Source organism: Naumovozyma castellii, chromosome 2 (assembly GCF_000237345.1).
Source record: "Naumovozyma castellii chromosome 2, complete genome".
Taxonomy (NCBI): Eukaryota; Fungi; Ascomycota; class Saccharomycetes; order Saccharomycetales; family Saccharomycetaceae; genus Naumovozyma; species Naumovozyma castellii.
The window spans coordinates 1,151,435-1,173,487 of NC_016492.1; the positions used below are offsets into that span (position 1 = coordinate 1,151,435).

The 22,053-nt window shown below is 35.3% G+C and overlaps 13 protein-coding genes and 2 non-coding genes across 15 annotated transcripts; 8 read left to right on the forward strand and 7 right to left on the reverse strand.

Moving 5' to 3' along the window:
- Nucleotides 1-99: 99 nt before the first annotated feature.
- TRM3 (tRNA (guanosine(18)-2'-O)-methyltransferase) lies at nt 100-4,389 on the forward strand (the record flags this gene model as incomplete). The annotated part of the gene is made up of 1 exon (XM_003675016.1): nt 100-4,389. The coding sequence occupies one exon, from the start codon at nt 100-102 to the stop codon at nt 4,387-4,389; it is 4,290 nt and encodes a 1,429-aa protein (XP_003675064.1).
- Nucleotides 4,390-4,559: 170 nt separating this feature from the next.
- On the reverse strand, nt 4,560-4,973 carry TMA17 (Tma17p; the record flags this gene model as incomplete). The annotated part of the gene is made up of 1 exon (XM_003675017.1): nt 4,560-4,973. The coding sequence occupies one exon, from the start codon at nt 4,971-4,973 to the stop codon at nt 4,560-4,562; it is 414 nt and encodes a 137-aa protein (XP_003675065.1).
- A 656-nt stretch (nt 4,974-5,629) lies between these two features.
- HEM25 (Hem25p) lies at nt 5,630-6,520 on the forward strand (the record flags this gene model as incomplete). Its single annotated transcript, XM_003675018.1, has 1 exon — nt 5,630-6,520. The coding sequence occupies one exon, from the start codon at nt 5,630-5,632 to the stop codon at nt 6,518-6,520; it is 891 nt and encodes a 296-aa protein (XP_003675066.1).
- A 125-nt stretch (nt 6,521-6,645) lies between these two features.
- YFH1 (ferroxidase) lies at nt 6,646-7,182 on the reverse strand (the record flags this gene model as incomplete). The annotated part of the gene is made up of 1 exon (XM_003675019.1): nt 6,646-7,182. The coding sequence occupies one exon, from the start codon at nt 7,180-7,182 to the stop codon at nt 6,646-6,648; it is 537 nt and encodes a 178-aa protein (XP_003675067.1).
- Nucleotides 7,183-7,540: 358 nt separating this feature from the next.
- NCAS0Btrna7P lies at nt 7,541-7,628 on the reverse strand. Its single transcript is given in 2 exon segments — nt 7,541-7,577; nt 7,592-7,628. It is a non-coding gene; the product is annotated as a tRNA-Pro (tRNA).
- Nucleotides 7,629-7,829: 201 nt separating this feature from the next.
- On the reverse strand, nt 7,830-10,142 carry UBP1 (ubiquitin-specific protease UBP1; the record flags this gene model as incomplete). The annotated part of the gene is made up of 1 exon (XM_003675020.1): nt 7,830-10,142. The coding sequence occupies one exon, from the start codon at nt 10,140-10,142 to the stop codon at nt 7,830-7,832; it is 2,313 nt and encodes a 770-aa protein (XP_003675068.1).
- A 567-nt stretch (nt 10,143-10,709) lies between these two features.
- On the reverse strand, nt 10,710-12,041 carry PUB1 (Pub1p; the record flags this gene model as incomplete). Its single annotated transcript, XM_003675021.1, has 1 exon — nt 10,710-12,041. One exon carries the CDS (start codon nt 12,039-12,041, stop codon nt 10,710-10,712), a length of 1,332 nt encoding a protein of 443 aa, XP_003675069.1.
- Nucleotides 12,042-12,459: 418 nt separating this feature from the next.
- On the reverse strand, nt 12,460-12,533 carry NCAS0Btrna10I. Its single transcript has one exon. It is a non-coding gene; the product is annotated as a tRNA-Ile (tRNA).
- Nucleotides 12,534-12,847: 314 nt separating this feature from the next.
- Nucleotides 12,848-13,966, forward strand: CAB2 (phosphopantothenate--cysteine ligase CAB2; the record flags this gene model as incomplete). The annotated part of the gene is made up of 1 exon (XM_003675022.1): nt 12,848-13,966. The coding sequence occupies one exon, from the start codon at nt 12,848-12,850 to the stop codon at nt 13,964-13,966; it is 1,119 nt and encodes a 372-aa protein (XP_003675070.1).
- A 274-nt stretch (nt 13,967-14,240) lies between these two features.
- Nucleotides 14,241-15,377, forward strand: SDS3 (Sds3p; the record flags this gene model as incomplete). Its single annotated transcript, XM_003675023.1, has 2 exons — nt 14,241-14,271; nt 14,404-15,377. 2 exons carry the CDS (start codon nt 14,241-14,243, stop codon nt 15,375-15,377), a joined length of 1,005 nt encoding a protein of 334 aa, XP_003675071.1.
- A 147-nt stretch (nt 15,378-15,524) lies between these two features.
- Nucleotides 15,525-17,087, forward strand: KTR7 (putative mannosyltransferase; the record flags this gene model as incomplete). The annotated part of the gene is made up of 1 exon (XM_003675024.1): nt 15,525-17,087. The coding sequence occupies one exon, from the start codon at nt 15,525-15,527 to the stop codon at nt 17,085-17,087; it is 1,563 nt and encodes a 520-aa protein (XP_003675072.1).
- A 334-nt stretch (nt 17,088-17,421) lies between these two features.
- On the reverse strand, nt 17,422-17,733 carry NCAS0B06180 (histone H4; the record flags this gene model as incomplete). Its single annotated transcript, XM_003675025.1, has 1 exon — nt 17,422-17,733. The coding sequence occupies one exon, from the start codon at nt 17,731-17,733 to the stop codon at nt 17,422-17,424; it is 312 nt and encodes a 103-aa protein (XP_003675073.1).
- Nucleotides 17,734-18,249: 516 nt separating this feature from the next.
- NCAS0B06190 (histone H3) lies at nt 18,250-18,660 on the forward strand (the record flags this gene model as incomplete). Its single annotated transcript, XM_003675026.1, has 1 exon — nt 18,250-18,660. One exon carries the CDS (start codon nt 18,250-18,252, stop codon nt 18,658-18,660), a length of 411 nt encoding a protein of 136 aa, XP_003675074.1.
- A 321-nt stretch (nt 18,661-18,981) lies between these two features.
- AIM19 (Aim19p) lies at nt 18,982-19,455 on the forward strand (the record flags this gene model as incomplete). Its single annotated transcript, XM_003675027.1, has 1 exon — nt 18,982-19,455. One exon carries the CDS (start codon nt 18,982-18,984, stop codon nt 19,453-19,455), a length of 474 nt encoding a protein of 157 aa, XP_003675075.1.
- Nucleotides 19,456-19,835: 380 nt separating this feature from the next.
- Nucleotides 19,836-21,281, forward strand: AVT7 (Avt7p; the record flags this gene model as incomplete). The annotated part of the gene is made up of 1 exon (XM_003675028.1): nt 19,836-21,281. The coding sequence occupies one exon, from the start codon at nt 19,836-19,838 to the stop codon at nt 21,279-21,281; it is 1,446 nt and encodes a 481-aa protein (XP_003675076.1).
- Nucleotides 21,282-22,053: the final 772 nt, after the last annotated feature.

The window sequence follows — 22,053 nt, forward strand, 5'->3', positions numbered from 1 at the left end:
AAGATTTTATGAACAATGAACAATTAACTACAATTGCCGATCAGTTGCTGCAATTCTGGAACTTTTTGAACTCTAAAAAGTAATAATTGGCAATCCACTATGTCAGTGAGTGGAACTATTACGAAATACTTATCTCAAGATGAGCAATTGAAGGCGCTTTCAGATCTGATTCAAAATGATCAAATAGAAGAAATATTGAATATATTCAATGCTACTTCAATTGATTTCTCAAATGATGAGAAGCTTGCTCAATTATTATTTGAGAAAATTAAGAACAAATTACTAAAAAAACTAGTCGCTCTTGAAAGCGATGGTCATTTGGAAACCTCTTTGAGTGAAATATTGGAAGATAAGGAGATCCATGTGTCTACTAAACTAATTGCAAAAGTGCCATATCTATGGTCACATTTTGAAACGTGGATCAGTGATAGGTTAATGGGATTCATGACAGGAAATGTAAGGAAACTTTTTGACTCCGAGTTTTATACTGATATTGTATTGCGTTTCGTCGATATTTCTGTATCTGAAGCCAGTTTCGACGATTCTCAGGTTAGTGAGTTTGAAATTCTTTACTATTTGCATTTGTTAGAGGGAGTTTATCTGGCGGAAACTGAAAAAGCACCTTTATCATCAAGCTCCTTGGATAATATCTTGGTGCCATTGTTAGGATGTAACATCGAACTTCTAGCAAGCACTTGCTCTAAATTGATGAGGTGGAGATTCAAGGAAATTAATGGGATATCTATGAATGATTCTGGGTTTGACAAAGCCACATGGAACTGTATGAAGGCACTATACACAGATAGAAATATACATGGATGGAAACAAAGAAATTGTCTTTCCTTTATCCTTAGAAGTCTCTCAACACCTAACATTCCACCACATTTGGTTGCTTTTATTAAATCTGATGATTACTGGTTACAGGTACAGAATGCATTGGACCATGATATTCATGAATATAGAAAACTAGGTCTCTCAATTCTTAAATTGACCATTCAAAGACTAACCACCGGATTTGAAGCTTTCCAAACCAAATACTTCAGCTGGAAGCCCGAGGAGGCATCTAGTATTCTGGAAATATGGAAGAAATACACAACCTTATATGAAATTGTTGCGTTGGACACCGCATTAAATCAAATTCAAGCTGCAAGTGCAGATATTATAAGTTTGATAGATGATGCGCTTTTATATCCTAGCTGGGGGTTGATTATATTTTCCACCGGCTTGAAAGTTTCGATGGAAAGTGTCAGAAAGTACATGGTTTCATTAATTCTAGAAATCCAAGATGGATCCGCATTCTCTTCCAATATAGCAATATTAACAGAAAGAATTCTTCCTTCCTTAATGGAAGCACATTACTATAATACAACTGACACAAGCTGTCCTCATGGTGAACGCGTTACTATGTTTGTGTGTGAAATCCTTTCTCAAGCAGAGAATGCCCTACCCATTGTATTGCAAAACATCTTGCAACTATTAATTAAAGAAGGAGCTTCATTTGGACCCTCAAGGATTTATATTTCTTTAGGTATTCTAAACTTTTTCCAAGTAACTCATTCCAATGTTGTATCGCTGCAAAATTTAGCCCAAATAAAGAAATTGTATGAATTTGAAAGTGAAGATGAAGTGTTCGATACGACAATTCAAACAATTTATCTTAAGTTTTTATTTTTCATTCATCCTTCTATTACACCAACTGATTGGTTACAAACTATTGTAACACATTTACAGAACGTGAACGGATCGTACAGATATATTTCACCATTGATCGACTTGTTTAGAGATGTTGCCGTATCAAGGTTTAATCAAAATGCTGTTGAAGAGCAACTTGCTTTCTCCATTGGTAAAAACCCCACTTTCGACATGCTGGCAACCATATTATTTGATGACAAGAGAGTTCCTATCAATCGAGAATTTCTTTTAGAGTTGATAAGATGCGGCGAGGAAATCTCAACCCATACCAATGCTATGGTGACACTACTATCAAATTTATTATTTCAAAAATGTAGCAATGAAGATTATCAAGATGGGTATTTATTGACACAATACCATGGATTCACAACTAGCACCTGGAATTCCATAGATATAACAAAAGCATATGAGACCTTATGTAAAGACTTTTCTGGTGAAAAATTTAAATTTTTTGTTGCCGTTATGGAAAAGGTTATGGAAAGCAACGGGAAGGACCTTGATTTGAAAACTGGTGATGCTTTTAAACTTTTGGACACCATTTCTGAATACCTGAAAAACTACCAAAAAGAAAGCTTTAAGTTCAAAGATGCAATTTACGGAGCGTACTTCGATTTTCTATTGATATTTTTGAAAACACATCCTCTCGAAAGAAATGAACTAAAACAGCTATTGACTATTATCGCTCAAAATGTTAAAGTAGATAATGGAAATTACACAGGTAACTTAAGCATATCAAAACTTTCCGAGTTCCTCTTAAATACTTATGCATTACCCCTAGGTAGTCAATCAACAGATGCAAATGAGATTTCAAGACATATCTTGCAGTACATGTGCTTTATGTGGGAATCGCTCGATACAGAAAGACTTGTTCTAAAGGAACGCAAACTACACTTCTCCATCATCCAAACGATCTTTAATTCATCGACCTTATATTATGCTGCGAAAGGGGATAAGGAATTGGCTAATCTTTTGAAAACAAGCGGTCTGAGTATAATTGGCCATGGGTTTTCAAAGAGGGGGTTCCTTCCTTTACTAAGTTCTCAACTTTGCCAGTTCATGAAAAGATACGGTGCTATGTTGGATAGCGAAGATGCAAACTACGACTGGTTGATTCTAATCTTGTTTAAATGTTTCACTCAACCTCAAATGAATACTAATATCTTTAACATGAAACCAGTAATTGCTCATTTATATGACAAGAAGTTGAGTATTTATTATGGAGAGAAGCATTGTTTGTATAAGAGCGTGTATGGTATTTCTGAGATTTCCAACAAAATTTTCACCATTAATGCACTGCTACTTACGACAGATATCTTTAAGAGACAATTTATTTCAGAAGTTGTCGAAGAGACAAACTTATTGGTTTCCAAGAAGAGAATTGATGGTCCGGAAGAAATGGAAAGATTAGCATTATGGGAATTACTTATTATGTGCCGTCACGCAATGAAGTCCATAAACCTCCCAAGCTCTATAACAAACGCCATTTTACACAATATTGAAATAGATGAAGGTTCGCCTCTTGTCAGGATCTATAAGGAATGGTTTATTGCATATGAATTAGCAGAAAACTATAATGAAAGCACCTCAACTCCAAATGAAGACTATGTTTTTAATCTATTAATTGACCATAGTAAACCAGTATTAGTGGTTAGTGCTGAAAAGATTTGCTTCTTGATATTAAAAGCTCTCAAATTGAAAGGAAAACAAGACACAACTAGATTATTAGACAGATTCATCTGTGAATTAGTGCCAAATGCTACATCTAACAAACCTTTGGTAAGACATTTCTCAAATTCATTAATCTTATCATTCTGGCCAGTGTTTAAAGATATGGTTTTAAATCCTACTTTGAAAAGTATCCTTGGCAACTTATTTGAGAATTCTCAAAGAACTCAAATACATGGCCAATACAGATCTGGGGATGCCAACATTTGGAATTTATACGATGATTTGACATTAACCAATATATTTGGTGGGGTGATTAGGAAGATCACTGATCATGAAGCTCCTTATCTATCAGAGGAAACATTTAATACTTATTTGCTTGACAAGAATCTATTTGAAATTGGTAAAGATGAACCATTACTATGGTTAAGGAAAAGAAGTGGATTGGAAGTTGTCTCACAGAAAACGGCATCCCCCATCAATGCTGGATCTCAATTGCAAACCAAGAGTGGAGCGTGGGAGACTGTCTTTGATATAGATAACAAGAAATCACATCAAATTGTGAAACGTTCAGACTTGATTGTTGTTTCTTCATTAGTTGACAAACCTCCAAATCTGGGTGGTATTTGTAGATTATGTGATGTGCTAGGTGTTGGTTTATTGACAGTTCAAGATCTTCGAGTGAAGAATCACCCACAATTTAAGAATGTTGCAGTTACAGCAGATAGGTGGCAACCGATGGTGGAAGTTCCTGTTGATGAAATTACAAAATTCATGAAGAGTAAAAAACAGGAAGGGTACACACTGATTGGGCTAGAACAAACGGATAAATCTGTCCAACTTGATAATAATTATAAGTTCCCACGTAAATCTTTGATTCTACTGGGAACAGAAGCTCATGGTATTCCTGGCCCATTATTAAATGAACTTGATCTTTGCTTAGAGATAAAGCAGCATGGTGTTATCAGATCGATGAACATTCAAACTGCTACAGCAGTTATTGTCCATTCGTATACTGTTCAACACCTCTGAATATTTTGAAAACTTATTTATATATTAGACATTATTATAAATATACTCGCTTTATACTAATGCTGAATAATTGACATAATGCTTTTTTTTGTTATATTTACATTATAAAGTTAAGAATATTTGTTTTTCCTTTAAACTTCAAAGTTTTGTTTAGAATTTAATGCTTCAGATTATAAGTAGATTGAGTTAGATGCTTTGGGAGTGGAAATTGCGGCTGAATGGGAAACTGACTCAGAAGGCTTAACGTGTCCACTAGTTCTGTAAATATTTTCTTGGTCTAAAGCATCTAATCTCTTATTATAATTCTTCAGCACAATTTGATTTTCTCTGACAGAGTCTCTAAAGAGTTGCAAATCACCAGCCTCAATGTTTTCAACCTCTTCACTATCATCTGCATATTCCTGCTCTAGACCCTCTAACTTTGCAATATATTTTTCCAACTTCTTATTTGATCTTTCTAAATGGGAAACACTATTTTCAATCTGATATCTTATATTTTTCAACTCCTCCTCAGACATATCTTTGATAGCAGTTTTAAATTCTTCGATTTGGATTGGTCTTTTCATGGCACCTGGAGACGACATTTTGTTGTTTATTATAACAATGATTGGCTAGTTCGATAGTTCAAGTTGATATCTTTTTTCTTGCAAGAAAAGGATAGGGGGTTATTGTTTTGAATTGAACACTTTATGTCCTGAGGTTCCTGTTAATATATGTACCTTTATTTGGCTATTCACGGCTTTTTAAGGGCTGATCATTTCTAACCCTCAGTTACCCTAGGGTTGAATAAAAGTGGGGTGAGGAAGAACTGTTTATTTTAGCTTAGACCTATTATTAAAAAGAGAATACCCTAATAGTAGAGTGGCCTTTTTAAAATCTTCTTTATAGGATTCAAGGAAACCTAACTTAAAACCTTTAACAATCGAGGGCCCTTAAGATATTTTTCAAAAAACCCCTAATTCAATATATAAAACTTAGCTACAATGTTGAACTAACCTTTAAAACATCGAATTCGAAATCATTAAAATTAAGTAATATCTCTAATCAATGATTCAATAAACAACTTTCGTTGGGATAAGTGCATTAAATCGTTGCTGTCTGTTTTGAATGCGTATTAAAACAAAGCGCTTAAAATATTTAATATTTCAAATGGATAGAAACTGTGAAAATATGCACATATTGAATAACAGACCAAAGAAGCGAGAAAAGCCATCAAAATAACCATAGAGCCATTAATTGAATGTCGGATAAGTCTCCTAAGACCTCGGTGCATTTGGTTAGCGGATTCATTGGCGGCCTATCATCTGCTGTAACGTTACAACCACTGGATCTATTAAAGACTAGAATTCAACAACATAAGGGAGCCACATTATGGTCTGCTATAAAGGACATCAAAGACCCCATTCAGTTTTGGAGAGGAACGCTACCGTCTGCATTGAGAACTTCAATCGGTAGTGCTCTTTATCTTTCCTGCTTAAATATTATGAGAACGCAGTTGGTTCACGGGAAAAAGGGATCAGCTGCAAGCAAAAGTAGCAGCTTACCTCAATTGACCATGTATGAGAACTTGCTTACAGGTGCAATGGCAAGAGGGTTAGTTGGGTATATTACAATGCCAATTACAATATTGAAGGTGAGATATGAATCCACATACTATAGCTACAAAAGTATGAATGAAGCCATTAAAGATATATATAAGATGGAAGGTATCTCGGGATTCTTTAGAGGCTTTGGACCCACTGTGATGAGAGATGCTCCATATGCCGGATTATATGTTCTCTTATATGAAAAATCAAAGCAAATACTACCCAAATTCTTACCGAAATCTTTAATCCACTATAAGGAAGATATGAAATTTAGCACATCCACTTCTACGGTGGTTAATTCTGTAAGTGCCATTGCTTCAGCAAGTTTGGCCACTGCTATTACGGCACCATTTGACACTATCAAAACCAGAATGCAATTGAAACCCAAGGTTTTTACAAATTTCTTTACTACGCTCGTACTAATAACAAAAAATGAATCGATATTCCAATTATTTAGTGGGTTGAGCATGAGATTGACTAGGAAGGCCTTAAGTGCTGGGATTGCATGGGGTATATATGAGGATTTGATAAAAAGAATCATGTAATTTTAATATTTATCATTTAAACGATCGAGCATAATAACTACCTAAAATAGTAATAATTATATTTACAAAGTTTCTATAACGTCTTTAAACGATGTATCGTCATAGTTCTAGTACTTTCAAAAACCCTAGGCACCCAGATCAATATTTTCTTTTGGGAAAATACTTTGAATCTCGGAATTTAGGATATCTATTAACTTTTGTCCATCTCTTAATGATATCCATTCGTTCTTATAAAAATCAAATCTATTTGGGCCTGATAAAGGTGATGCAAACCAGATCTGTTTATTAGGTGGTTGCTTATTGATGACATATGAACCGATGATAGGTACTTCCAAAGTCATAACACCATGGTTTAAATCCACATCAGGTATATCCTTAGGATATCTGTCACTCAACTCCTCTAAATTATCGAATAATTTGTCTAAAAATTTATCAGCCTCTTGATGGTATTTTTGTAGAGGTAAATTTATAACTTCCTTCGGTACCTCATGTCCGTGTGTAGATGTTATTGTGTAGAATCTCTTAACATTTAATGCAACATGGTACCAATGAAATTGTTGCAGAAGGGGAGTCCATGTTCTATTCCCGTGTCTTATACGAAGAAACGTTGCGAGTGGAGAAACCCTTAGACGGGATACCCTCGAGCTATAAGTTCTTAACATTATACCAAAAGTAATTTTTAATCTTCTCCTACAATGCCGCTTAATTAAAGAAGCTCAGGATGGCAAACAAAAGTTTCAATAATTCCTCAAGAAGCCCCAAGTCAAATGATTCATCTTGTAGATTCCTTAACCTTGATTTCTTTTATCCGATGCCACTGCAGGAGGCGACGGCTTTTTCCAAAAACACATTATGAGAGATGAGCATAAATGCCACAGTTTAATTAATAAAACCAAAACAATAATACACAAGCAGAAATTGGTTAAGAGTCGATTTGACCTCATGCTTGCCTTATAAGTAAACAAATTAAAATTTGATATACCGTTGTTATCACAACTACTAGGGAAAATTAAAAAAATTGGGGAGAGCGGGGAATTGAACCCCGGGCCACCCGCATATTCAAGAATAAATTCCCAAAGCGGGTATCATACCACTAGACCACACTCCCTTATATTTTTATTTTTTTCATGGTGATTGAATGCAACTTAGGATTTATGCACGATCATTCACTATTCAGCTTATTGTACTGCACAATTCAGTTTAATTAAAACTTTTTATAAATATTGAATCAAAACCAAGAATTAATAATAAGCACCATATCTAAACTTTTAATTTTTACTCATATACAAATATGTAGCTGAAAAACTGATTAGTCCAAGGAACTCAATTCTTTCTCTTCATCTTCGGACAGGTTTTCGGCAATAGCTACTCCATTTTCGATGCTGATCTCTTTGTCCTCATCTATTATATCTTCATCAATGGTTTTATTTGCAGGTTCATCTTCAATTTCAATTTCAATATCCATATCTTCCTTTTCATTGTCTAGATCATCTTTTAACTTACCGGTTGCTTCATCGTAATCATATTCATAGAACAACATAAATACACCAGGCGTAGATAGTACTTCTGCTTCGTCAACGATATAGACTGTCTCATCGGAGATTCTCCACCAGCAACCTCTAAATTTTCTAAATGCAATATAGTGACCATAATTATGGGTACCATAATGTACAATAACAGAACGTAAGGAATAAGTCAATGGACCAGCTGGTGCTGTCACAGGTGGCGGCACAGTGCTCAATGGTTCTAAGGGAATAGAGGGTTCTTCCTCTTCAACGTTTTCTTCTTCATCGCATGAAGATAATGGAGACGAAGGTAGCTTTTCTCCCCTCAAATCGATATCAGCATCCTGAGTTTCTTCATCTTGCTCATTTAAGCAACCTTCAATTCTCTCCTCAATGGTACCGTCCATACCGGCCTGTTCGTTCACAACTCTCTTTCGTACAGTATTACCTAATGCATCCGTCTCTTCAATATATTCGTCTTCTTCATTTTCATCTTCAGAAGATGAATCCTCCATGGAAGGAAACTCACGATTCCTAGAGTAATTGTCATATTCATCGTCACTGGATGGTTCATCTTCTTCATCACTATCATCAAATTCTTGTTCAAATTTTTGATGTAATTTGGCATAATATTCACCGCCAATATTTTCATCCTCACTGGATTCTTGAGCAAATTGTTCCTTCTTGGACATTGGTAACCTAGCATCTAAATTAATCTCAGAACTATTGCAACACCATGGTTCTAAATTCAATCTTGATTTAAATAGCACACGAGAATTGTTTTTCCTAATTTGATAGGTACGTGGATCAAAGACAGACCTATTAATGTGAATGGACAATAATGGAGGAGGACGTGAAATTATGATTTGTTTCGATTTAGAACATTTACGAACCATATTCTCTGTATGCAATTTTTTATAATCTTCATCTTCAATGACTGGTTTAGCTAAGATTGATTCTAAAACTTTAATTCTGTCTGATACAGCAACGAGTAATTTTTCTGGAATTCCCGAATTAGATTCTCTGTATTGTTCCAATTGTTCTAGCAAATGAGATCTAATAGCTTCCAACCCACAACGATAACATTCTACACCTTCAATTATTTCTGGTTTAATCCATTCCTTTAATAATCCAGTTAATTTTAAAGTACTGCCAATATTTTCCCCGGGTAAATTTAAACTCAACCCAGAAAAGACAGAATATCTGATACCACCATTCTCCCCACATTGCAAACAACCAATTCTTTCGGCAGAGATCCCATCTAAGGGGGTAATGAGTTTGAAAGGTGTATAAAATTTGGTGTCATTTTCGTCATTATTAAGAACAGAATTTGGTTCAATCTGTTCTGTGGGTAAAAACACGGTCCCAACATCACCTAAATTTGCCTGACCTATTATGGCATCATCAGGGAGTTCATTTTCTGGAATTGGAGTGTTATCAAATTTCTTTGGATCTAAAGATTTCACATTTTTTTCTAGTTCAGATAATATGTTTTGAAAAAATTCTTGAGCGTCTTCTTGATCATAACCTAATAGCATATTTTTATTTGGAGCATTGGACATTGTCTTTAATAATTTATTGGTTCTAAAATATGGCTTATCTCTATAATATTTTGAATTCAACTTATCTAATAATTCTTTAAAGGCAACACTAAATCTAACATCCACATCTTTTTCTTCTTCCTCCTCCTTTTCATTTGGATCCTCTTCATTTTGAATTTTTTCCTCTTGTTCTTGAAATTTCTTAATGATAGAATCATCTAAGAAGGCATTTAATTCCTTGGAAGAGGCCAAAGATTGCAACACAGAGTTCATGAAACAAGTATTCCCATCATTGACTAACCCACCAACAAAGCCACCCTTCTTCAAAATCTTATCATCGATATTACCAGCTCTTGGTATCCAACGGCGGAACATATTATTATTCTTGAATTTATTTGTGAGATCTGACATCTTGTACTTTATGAATTGTAAATTAGTTAAGAGGATAAACGATAGTAATAGGATAGCTAATGTAGTTAATGTATTTGTATCGTTAATTTTTAGCTTGGACGGCGATTTGAATGATTGGAAGGAGTGATTATTAGTTGATGTATCTCTTTCGAACACTGGATTCATTCAAAAAAAGACAAAAAAAATGGTAATGTTAAATTTTTATTAATCTTTTGAATGGAATGGCGGATAGAAATGAGATGGGTATTAAGTAAAAATAAAATTTCCTTTCGTTTTGTTACTAATTTGCTAAGATGGTGTTAGAATCTTGATATTTTCAATTTTGTTAGGGTGGGATTGAATTTGTTATTATTACGTATTGAAAATTTTTACAGATCGTGTTTTACGTGAAAGAGATGGAGAGACAGTAAAAGAAAGGAGTTGGTTTTATAAATCATTATTTCATTAAAACATAATATATAGTTATAGTTATAGTCTATATAACATATTTACAATAAAAAACAAAGGGAAGAAAAATGTGTGTAGAAGAATTATGGGATGAATTATTGTCACTTTTTATAAAGTATCAAACCAAACAGAAAACAGAAAAACAAAATATAATTGATAGGAAAAAAAAAAATGGGGATCAGAAATTTATAATACAACAAAATGTTATGAGATGTTGTATATTAATAGGGCTAGATTATTAGGACGGTAAAACAAAAGTTTCTCAAATTTATTTTATTTTATCATTTATTGTTGTTGTTGTTGAGGAGGTGGAGATTGTTGCTGTTGTTGCTGTTGTTGTTGAGGGTCAGTCATCATGATTGGCATCATACCAGGTTGTTGCTGTTGCTGTTGTTGTTGCTGTTGTGGTGGGATGAAAGTATTTCTTTCTTTACCCCAACCAGTTCTCAAATTTCTACCTTGGAATGGGAAATTAGCTAAAGCGACAATACAAACTGCGGCTTGTTCATGAGTATCATATTTAATGAAACAACAACCCTTTTCTGGGTAATGACTGAAATCTAAGATGAAACCGAAATTTTGCAATAATGGGATCAAATCAGCTTCAGTGGCAAAATGAGGAATATTACCAATATAAGCGGTAGTAACTCTTGGAGGAGCTCTTCTAATCATATCATCGATAGCTTGTGGGTTAACTGGAGGTGGTGCAACAGGAGCTTGTTGTTGTGGGTTTGGAATCATACCATCCATTGGTGGCATTCCCAAGGCAGTTGGTGGGATCATACCTCCTCTGTTACCTCCCATATTATTATTGTTATGGAATCCACCACGACGAGGACCATTACCATTGTTATTATTATTATTTTCACGCTTAGTAGCCCAGTTTATTCTTACTGCTCTACCGTTAATTGGCATACCTTGCATAACATTCATAGCTTCTTGAGCTTGTTCTTGATCAGCAAAGGATACAAACCCGTAACCTCTTGATCTGCCAGTTTGCATATCCCACATAACATGAGCTTGTACATAGGATGGGAATTGATCGAAGGCGTGACTTAAAGTTTCATCATCGACATCAACGTTCAAATCACCAACAAATAAGTTGAAAGTATCATCTGAATTAGTAGTTTGTTGAGATTGGAAAGCCCAGTTAATTCTTACAGTCTTGCCTTCAATTTGAATACCATTCAAAGTTTGCAAGGCAACGTTAGCATCATGAGATTTTAAATATTCAATGAATGCATAATTGACATTATTATTTTTCTTATCCACCATAATCTTAACATCAGTAATTTGTCCACCAACTTGGAAATATTGTTTCAATAAATCTTCATTGATGGATTTATCCAAATTACCCACGTAAAGAACTCTATCAGAAGTTTCTCTACCACCTTGAGTGGCACTAGCTGGGACTACAGAAGATTCTTGATTTTCTGCAGATTGCTCACCAGCAGCTGGAGCCTCTGAAACAGGGTCTGCGGATTCTGGTTCGGTAGAAGTTTCTGCAGTTTCAGTCACTGGGGTGGATTCAGATTCTGGAATATTTTCAGTTGCAGAAGGGATTGTCGTTTGTTCAACGGCGGTTGGATGTTGTTGTTCTTGTTCTTCTTGAGACATTATTTTAATTTAATTTTATTGATAGGAAATGGGTTGAGCTGCAATTGTAATTGGCACTCTTGGTTAATGGATAGAAGGGAATAAAAAAAGTGTGAGAGAGAGAAAAAAAGTGGTAGTAATCAATGGGATACAATGTTATTATTGTTGGTATTGATTAGTAATTCTAATTGGTAACGGCTAGGTTATAATTGAATACGGGCGACTTTGATTGTAGAGTGCTAAGTGAGTTGTTACAAGAGAGGATACGCCAAATAATGGGATAATAAGTCAAAATACAGTTAAGGTATGTAATTTCAAGTGTGTTGGTATCGGTTCATTGACAAAGAGAAAAATAAATTCTCGAATGTTGGGTGGTGTGGCCCAAATAGGAAATCGTTGCGGGCGGGTAACCGTTTTATTAAAAAATTAATAAAAATAATGATCTCTAGCGGGATCGAACCGCTGATCCCGGCGTTATTAGCACCGTGCCTTAACCAACTGGGCCAAGAGATCTGTTTTTCTTGTTTTTTTCGGGTGAATTTTGACGCTCAATGGGAGGGCAATGACAATTTAAGAATTGAATACATAGACTAGAACAACATTTAGTTGATAAAACATGAATTACAGAAGAGATCTTACAGTGATCTACTAATCGTTTGAAGTCTTTTCTTCTCGTGCTGGTCGTGTTTCATGTACTGACTCATCCATAGAAGAAACAGATGCTCGCGCTATAAGGGAAACAATTTATTTCTCACTCATGAACGTTTGAGAGTTATTCAATCATAGATATCTCAGCTTTCCCACTCCGTTCAGCTGCATAACACACGATGTCACCCAATCCTACTGGCACCTCGTCACAAAGACAGGGGAAGAAGCAAAACATTATTCATACTTCTACCACTGATTTTGCACATGCCATTGATCGTACCATAAACGATGACGCATTCCCAGTGGCATACACCACAGAGGAACAACATTATTTCCAAACAAACCCAAGACCTTCCTATTTGGATGATCTACTTGTGCAAGCTAAGGAATTCATTGAATTGCAGCATTCTTTGGGACGTGAAAAGATTGTTTTAATCACATCAGGTGGGACAACCGTACCTTTGGAAAACAATACAGTTAGATTCATTGATAATTTTTCTGCTGGAACAAGAGGTGCATCTAGTGCTGAACAGTTTTTACAAAATGGGTATAGTGTCATATTCCTACATAGGGAATTCTCATTGACTCCCTTCAACAGATTGTTCTCACATGGTGTAGGTTCTTTATTTTTGGATTTCTTTGACACAAATGGGGTCGTTAAGGATGAATATAAGGAAGTAGTGCTCGCTAATAAAGTACTATATGATAAGTTTTTAATTCACGAAAGGAAATTGTTGATGTTGCCCTTCACCACCGTGAATCAATATTTATGGTCCTTAAGAGGAGTCGCACAATTAATGAATACAAGAGGAAGCTTATTTTATTTGGCAGCTGCTGTAAGTGATTTCTTTATTCCAGTGTCCAGATTACCGGAACATAAGATTCAATCAAGAGATTACAAATTGGATTCTCAACCAAAGGAACATAAGATTGGAAGAGAATTGACCATGACTACGTCGGAGGGACAATTAGTCATCAACTTGGATCCTGTTCCTAAATTTTTAAGAAGATTAGTGGAATCTTGGGCCTCCCAGGCTATGTTGGTTTCATTCAAATTAGAAACTGATGAATCCATTTTGATTTCTAAGGCAACTTTAGCATTGGATCGTTACAATCATCAGTTGGTTATTGGTAACCTTTTACAAACAAGACACAAAGAAGTTGTGTTTGTTTCTCCGGAGAATAGGAAAGGTGATTGGATTCACCTTGCTGATGACGACCACAGAGAATTGGAGGAATTAATGATACCAGAAGTCATCAGACGCCACAAACAATGGATAGAACTCCAGAAGAGTTAGACAATCTTTAAAATTTGTATAATTATCACGTACGTTACGTATAACTTAAATATTTATTCGAAACCACTTTGTTTATTATTATTCTGCGATCGCCGTTTCCTTTTTCCCTCTCAATGAAATTTCAGAAACAAAGAAAAAAGACGAACAAGAATTAATCAATCTTCGCAATTGTCCTCTTGGTTATGGAAGGAACCAACAAGTCCAATTTAAACAATTAACACTACAATAACAATACCTCCAAGCAACTTTAGCTAAACGCAACACTACTTTAAAAATGCCAGCCCAACGAATTAATTTAAGAGACCGTACGTACCGCAGTTATTAGCATTTCTTCCATGACCTTTTACCAAGACCCCATGTCAAAATATACTAACAAAACAACTTTTTACGATCATATGTCAACTATGATCATAATATTATATCTTCCTTTATTATAGTCTCACGCAAGGATAAGAAACGCTACAATATCGAGACCAAGATATCTAAACTACATCATAATTTCATCAACGATAGAGACATTCATTATAAGGATCATCTTACTCAATTACAGACTCATTTGACTACTTTGCATCAAGGTGGCAATACAAAATTAAATAGAAAGATCAGAGATTTGGAGGAAGAAAGAGATTTGGAACTCTGTAGATTACGTCTCTTTGAAGAATACAGAGTTTCTCGTTCTGGTATTGAATTTCAAGAAGATATAGAGAGAGCAAAGGATGATCATGAGAAATTGGTTAAGATATGTAAGGAGAAACTATACTCCACTATTGAGAACAAGATCAAAAAATTGAAAGAGGAAAGACTATTAATGGATGTTGCTAACGTTCATTCATATTCTATGGATTATAGTAGACCACATTTTCAAAAGAATACAAGAAGTCATACTACAAGTGGTTGGGAATCGTCACCCAATGATTTTGTTAAGGAGTTGGCAAATGAAAGTGCGACCGACACGGGTACAGAGAGAAGAGCCTTAAGGAGAAGAGGTGCTACTAAGGATGGCAAAGGAAAATATGGATCCTTTACAACAGGCGGCAGCGGGAATAATACAGATGAGTCTGATTTCCAAACGGGTTACTCCACTGGTGCAAACCCCACTTCAACAACAGGATGGATGGGGGGCCACGGAGGTGCCAAGCATAACGGATACAATACAGATGCTAATTCCAATTCTGACTTCTTTCAAGGTATTAGTGATCATGAAGAGCTACGTGCTTTGTTATTTGGTGAAAAAGTGCAATCAGAAAAGCCTGAAAATAAGAAGAAGAGAACTTCACAAAGATACTCCACCAAATCTGCCCCACCATTGCAGTCTTTGAATATGGATGAAGTTACAGAAGACATTGCTTTGTTAAGACAATTAACTGGAAGACCACCTGCTCCTTTTAAGGTAAAGGAAACCACTGATTAAATGATTTCTACATGCGCACAATTTCATTTTTTTTTTTCAAAACTTCCCTCCTGAAGACACTCGATTTGATTCCATTGTTAGAAATCCTAAAAATGTGTCAGGTGTAGCAATTGTAAGTATGAAGAGGTGGGAAGCCAAACGCTGACAATGTTGATTCGATTATCACCCAAAGTTAGGAGAAAATGGCAACATAATAAGTCCCTGATTATTCTCCTCATTATAACATCCTTCCTAATTGCTACAAAATTCATTCATCAAAGCCTCCAAAAGCAACCTCGGCCTGAAAATCCACCCTATTCAGATCAAGACTTCTATTCTGATACAGATGGTCCGTTTTTCAGAGGCTGCACGGATGTAATAGATTACTTGAACGATCCATCCTACGTTAAAATGGACGCCACTTTCATAATGCTTACAAAGAATGAAGAATTAAATGATGTGTTGAAAACAATTGAAAGCATCGAGACACATTTTAATCAATGGTTCAAATACCCTTATGTTTTTTTGAATAACGTTCCTTTCACAGAAGATTTTCAATTTGCCATAATGAGCATGACAGATGCAGATGTGCAATTCGGTACCATTGATGAAATAGACTGGGAATTCCCCGAAGAAGTGCGAGATTCGCCACTATTTAAGAGTACTATGGATGATCAATCGGATCGTGGTGTAATGTATGGGTCTATGGAATCTTATCATAAGATGTGCAGATTCTATTCTGGATTATTTTATAAACATCCTTTAATGAGGAAACATAAATGGTATTGGAGACTAGAACCTGATGTGGAATTTTTTTGTGATATCACATATGACCCATTTTTTGAGATGGCCAAGAGTGGTAAAAAATATGGATTTACTGTGTTGATTCCAGAAATGTATTGGACAGTTCCTAACTTGTTTAGATTTACAAAGAGTTTTGTCAAGGATCTTAATTTAAAGGTGGGTACACTATGGCAATTGTTCGTTCGAAACTATCACATTACAGATACCCATGATGATGATGAATTATCCAGGTGGAGTAACAATGCGGCTGATCTAGAATATGAAATTTCAGCAAATATCGCTATTGATTATACGTTAAATGAAGATCCTAATAACGAAGAAGGTATTCAACATTTAGTTGCTAAAGCAAAGTCAAAGATTCCACTTGTCGAGGATAAGTTTGACGATCAAGAATATAACCTATGTCATTTTTGGAGCAATTTTGAGATTGCAAGATTGGATGTTTTTGATAATGAAATTTATAATGCTTATTTTCAGTATTTGGAAGAAGCAGGTGGTTTTTGGGCAGAGCGTTGGGGTGATGCACCAGTTCATTCACTCGGATTAGCATTGACTCTGAACCTGGAAGATATTCACTATTTCCGTGACGTTGGATACAGACATTCCATATTACATCATTGTCCAAGGAATTTTGAACTTCTAGACGTTACGGAACCGGAATATAGGGCAATGCAGCCAAAATATGAACGTAAGGGGATGAAATATGACAAAGGGTTCAGTGATGGGATAGGTTGTCGATGTGATTGTCCAAAGAATAAGATTGATGTGGAAGATACTTCTTATCCCTGCATGGATGTCTGGCTAGAATTGCTGTATAATGAAGATAACTCGAAGAATTTCAGGGATGGTGAATTTGTTCCACATTTTGATTCAAAGGAAATGAGAGAAGGTATAGAAAAGGACTTTAGGGAGAGACAAGCTCAATAATAATAAGATGCCTTAATGTAATAATCATATATTTCATAAAATCATAATGATAGTTCTGGTTTAAGAAAAGTATTTAGGTGTGTGGTTCACTTAATGTTCGAAAGCACATTGAACAAATTCCTGAAAGCCGAAGAACAATCTTTTAATAGTTTCTTAATAAAAATTTATAATACACATTATATATATTCGTTAAAATATGATGATCGAGCTAACTTTGGTATATATAAATAATAATGAATTTAAGACCAAGTCATTCCATGACTTTTCCCCCAATAAATGAAATAAAAACAATATGATGATTTTCTTTTTGAATCTTAAAGAGTTTTCAGGATGTTTAACCACCGAAACCATACAAAGTTCTACCTTGTCTCTTCAAAGCATAGACAACATCTAAGGAAGTAACAGTCTTTCTCTTAGCATGTTCTGTGTAAGTAACAGCATCTCTGATGACGGATTCCAAGAAGGATTTTAGAACAGCTCTAACTTCTTCGTAGATTAAACCAGAGATACGCTTGACACCACCTCTTCTAGCTAATCTTCTGATAGCTGGCTTTGTGATACCTTGAATGTTATCTCTTAGAATCTTTCTGTGACGCTTAGCACCACCTTTACCCAAACCTTTACCACCTTTACCTCTACCGGACATTATTATATTATTATTTGTTGTTGTTGTTGTTAAGCAAGAAAGGGGAAATAGAAAACAGAAAATGAAGAGGCAGCAATGAATAACACAGTTGCCATGTTATATAAGAATGACGAGATGACCAGATCCAGTGCCAAACTGTTTGTTTGTTTGTTGAAATCGCAAAGACGCGAAACGAAAAGGGAAACAGGCGCGAAAAAAGGGGCACGTTTGGCCATACTAAAGCGAATCTGCCAGCACGGGCTCAATTCCACTCAGATTGAGCCGTTCCAGAATTTTCGGTCTCTGTGGGTGAAATCTACGGTATGGATAGCCATCTTTCCCTGCGAAACTCCTGGTACGGATAGACACGTTTCTGTCACTCTCTTGTCGTTTGTGGTTTGCTGTTGATTGGTCGCTTGAGGCAAAGTATATATAAGGATCATCATTGCGGAACAACTTGACTACTTCTTTGAAATTATTCCCTTTTATTTTACATTTGCCTTTCAAATAAAGTGTCACACAACAAACCATACTACAATGGCCAGAACTAAGCAAACAGCTAGAAAATCCACTGGTGGTAAAGCACCAAGAAAACAATTAGCCTCCAAGGCTGCCAGAAAATCCGCTCCATCTACCGGTGGTGTTAAGAAGCCTCACAGATATAAGCCAGGTACCGTTGCCTTGAGAGAAATCAGAAGATTCCAAAAATCTACTGAACTTTTGATCAGAAAGTTGCCTTTCCAAAGATTAGTCAGAGAAATTGCTCAAGATTTCAAGACCGATTTGAGATTCCAATCTTCTGCTATTGGTGCTCTTCAAGAATCTGTCGAAGCTTATTTGGTTTCCCTATTTGAAGATACCAATTTGGCTGCCATTCACGCTAAGCGTGTTACTATCCAAAAGAAGGATATTAAGTTGGCTAGAAGATTAAGAGGTGAAAGATCTTAAGTATAAAGGTAAGATTTCTATTTTCTTTCCCTTAAGGGTGTAACAATAGTTTTAAATTTCTTCTCATTTGGGCTTAAAGGAATGAGTTGAACTGGGTATATAATATAATCGTTCATTTTATGATATATAATGTTGTATAATATAATACAATTTAATAAAAGTAACAATTTTTCTTTTTTACTGATTAAATTTAATTGGTGGTTTGAATATTTGATCATTTAAAAGGACAAGTAAGATTCGCAAACGTTGCATCGAAAGCGATTCCCATAATAAGAGATACTCGTTATAAGCTGCAATCACCAATTTAAATCTAGAACTATAATGTCTGACAAACCCATCGATACCGTTGATGAGCTCGCTTCCAAGACAAAACCCATTGCAGTAAACTATTGGGCTCAAATCAATGACTACACAAAGACGCCTTATCCAGCAATTATAAATTCAGCATTGATATTTGCAACCCCAGTACTATCACCTCCAATAAAAGCTGGAATTGTCGCTTCTGGTTCATTCCTTAGGAGCCAAAAGACATCCAGTGTAGTTGGTCTAACCAATAAGAATGTACTACTTTTTGGTGCAGCTCAAGCCCTAGGTGCCAAAATGCTTTCCGATGGTGATATACATAATGGATCAGGGTTTGTAGCAGCGTGGTCTACCTTGTTTTTGATTGTTAATGGGAAGAAGTCCTTTAAGTCATTAGCAAGTGCAAGAACATGGCCCCTCTTCCTTACTATAGCCTCGCTTGGAAATGCAATCATCTACGGAAGAAGATTTATTGCAAGTGGCTTTAAGTAATCCATCCAGTGTTTAAGGTCGCTGTTTGCAAGTACATATGACTAATATTCGTCTTAACGTTAGGGGATATAACATTCATACCTTTATTAATATTCCCTAGAATAGTGACTAGGTTACAGCAGTCGCAACCATATCATTTACCAAGTACGTACATATATAAGTTAATGGTTTATTCTTTATCACATATAACCTTTACCTTTTCTGGCATACACAGTTTGTAAATAAAAGTCATTTTCTTAGATAAAGAAATTTTAGATTTATAAAAGACTTCCTTTCAGAGGGTTATTTGTCTCAGCGAATAATAAGAAATTATACATACTCTCAAGCAGACAAATAAAAAGTTATCAACAAAAGTCTACATATCAATACTACAATATCGAATGGAACCGACTGCCTCAGTTACTTCATCAACTGTAAACCTAGTGAAAACCATAGTGGGGGCAGGCCTCTTCGCCATCCCCTTTGCATTCAAAAATGATGGTATCCTGGTGGGTATCTTGCTGATAATGTTAGCAGCTGTGACATCCGGATTTGGTTTATTTATTTTAGCAAAGTGTTCCAAAACATTAATTAATCCAAGAAATGCATCTTTTTTCTCCATTTGCATGCTTACATATCCTTCCCTATCCCCCTTATTTGATCTGGCAATGATAGTTCAATGCTTTGGTGTTGGTTTGAGCTACCTGGTATTAATGGGCGATATCTTTCCCTCCTTGTTTGGGGGTAATCGCGATTACTGGATCGTAGCATCTGCATTCATAGTAGTACCCTTATGTTGCCTGAAGAAGCTAGATAATTTGAAATATTCAAGTATATTGGGGAATATTGCTTTAATATATTTAGCATTATTTATATTTGGTGTCTTCGTTAAGGATATACTTATTGAAGGAAATACCTTTGCTAGGGGAGAAATATCTTGGATTCGTATCTATGATGGGAAAGGTCTACTCTCTACTTTCAGTATCATTATCTTTGCCTACGTTGGAGCTATGAATTTATTTAGTATTTGCCGTGAGTTGGAGAATGATAGCATGGAGAATATTTTGAAAGTTATTAACGGTTCCATTGGAATATCATCAATTTTCTTTCTATTAGTAGGTATATCGGGATACCTTACATTTGGTAGTAATGTACAGGGAAATATCATTTTAAATTATGATCCAAATTCAATTTGGATCTACCTGGGGAAGTTTTGCCTAGCATTTATGCTTTTACTTTCATTCCCATTGTTATTTCATCCATTACGAATTGCAGTCAATAACTTGGTTGTTTGGTTTGGAATGACATTTGGAGCAGACGATACCTGTGCTGTACCGTCGACAACTCAAGAAACAGATGAGGATGATACGACTCCAACTCCAATACAATTGAGTATAAGTGAAGAGGAAATGGAGGCCAATCCAGAAATTGAATTGGATATTGAAGAAGGTCTTTCCCAAACAGTAACAACAGCTGAAGACACTACTGATGTACAAGCAGAAGTTTCGTCAGATCATGATGAGGAAGACATAAATTTCCCGGATTCCAGGTTCTATCTAATTACTGGTATCCTGCTGACAAGTATGTATTTACTGGCGTTAAATGTAAAATCTTTTGCGTTGGTTTTGGCTCTTGTAGGTGCTACAGGTTCTACGTCTATATCATTTACCTTACCAGGTCTCTTTGGTTATAAGCTTATTGGAACTGATTCCCTTGCCATTGGAAGAATGATCTCAAGGAGAGATCGATTTTATAAGAGATGCAGTCTACTATTAGTTTGGTTTGGTTTAGGTGTTACTTTCCTATCGTTATATGTAACACTTTTTGGTGGTGCAGGAACTAATTGATAGGTTCATTGTGACATTTCACTCATATAATTAGACATTTAATTAAATATACCTCAACCATGGGAGAATAATTTAATAATAAGCATCTTAACATAAAAGAACCCTAACAGTTCTATTCCATTTTAATGAAGGCGATAATTACCCAGTCTTTTTTACTAAAAATTTTTCAACGTTTATGGAAAAATATATAAAAAGCTCACCGAGATGTTCATTTTCTTGCAGATATTTTGACCTTCCAACTTGCTCCTTCTGTTGTTTCTATTTTATTTAAAATTTACCAATCCATAGCCGAAGAATCGTCACTAATCGAAGCTTACAAAATGGAATCTTTATTGATTCATCCAATGCTTTGGGTAGAAAGTCTCCCACCAATTCATATGCGGAAAACGTAATAAGATTTAAAAATTTTAAATTGTTTAAATCAACTTATTAAGAAAGTTTTACATTTTCTTCTAGACCTAGGATGTCTTTGCATGTCCTGGTGTTATCTTCGGTACTGAGATCGAAAGTTATTTGGATCTTAAACGATAGTCATGACGATTGCTTTTCCTTTTTAACAAGGTAAAGTAACCCAATGGAGCTTACTATTCTTGGCTCATGGATTCACCCTTTTTTAACAGTTTGAAGTCATCAGTTAATGGTGGAACTTTTTGCATAGTCAAATATGCCAAACTGTAAAATCCATTCTTGCTGTTTTTGAAACTCAGTCGAGTTTCTTAATTCTTTTTTTCTTCTGTTTTATTACTTTATTTTATTGAGAGATTTTTTTTAT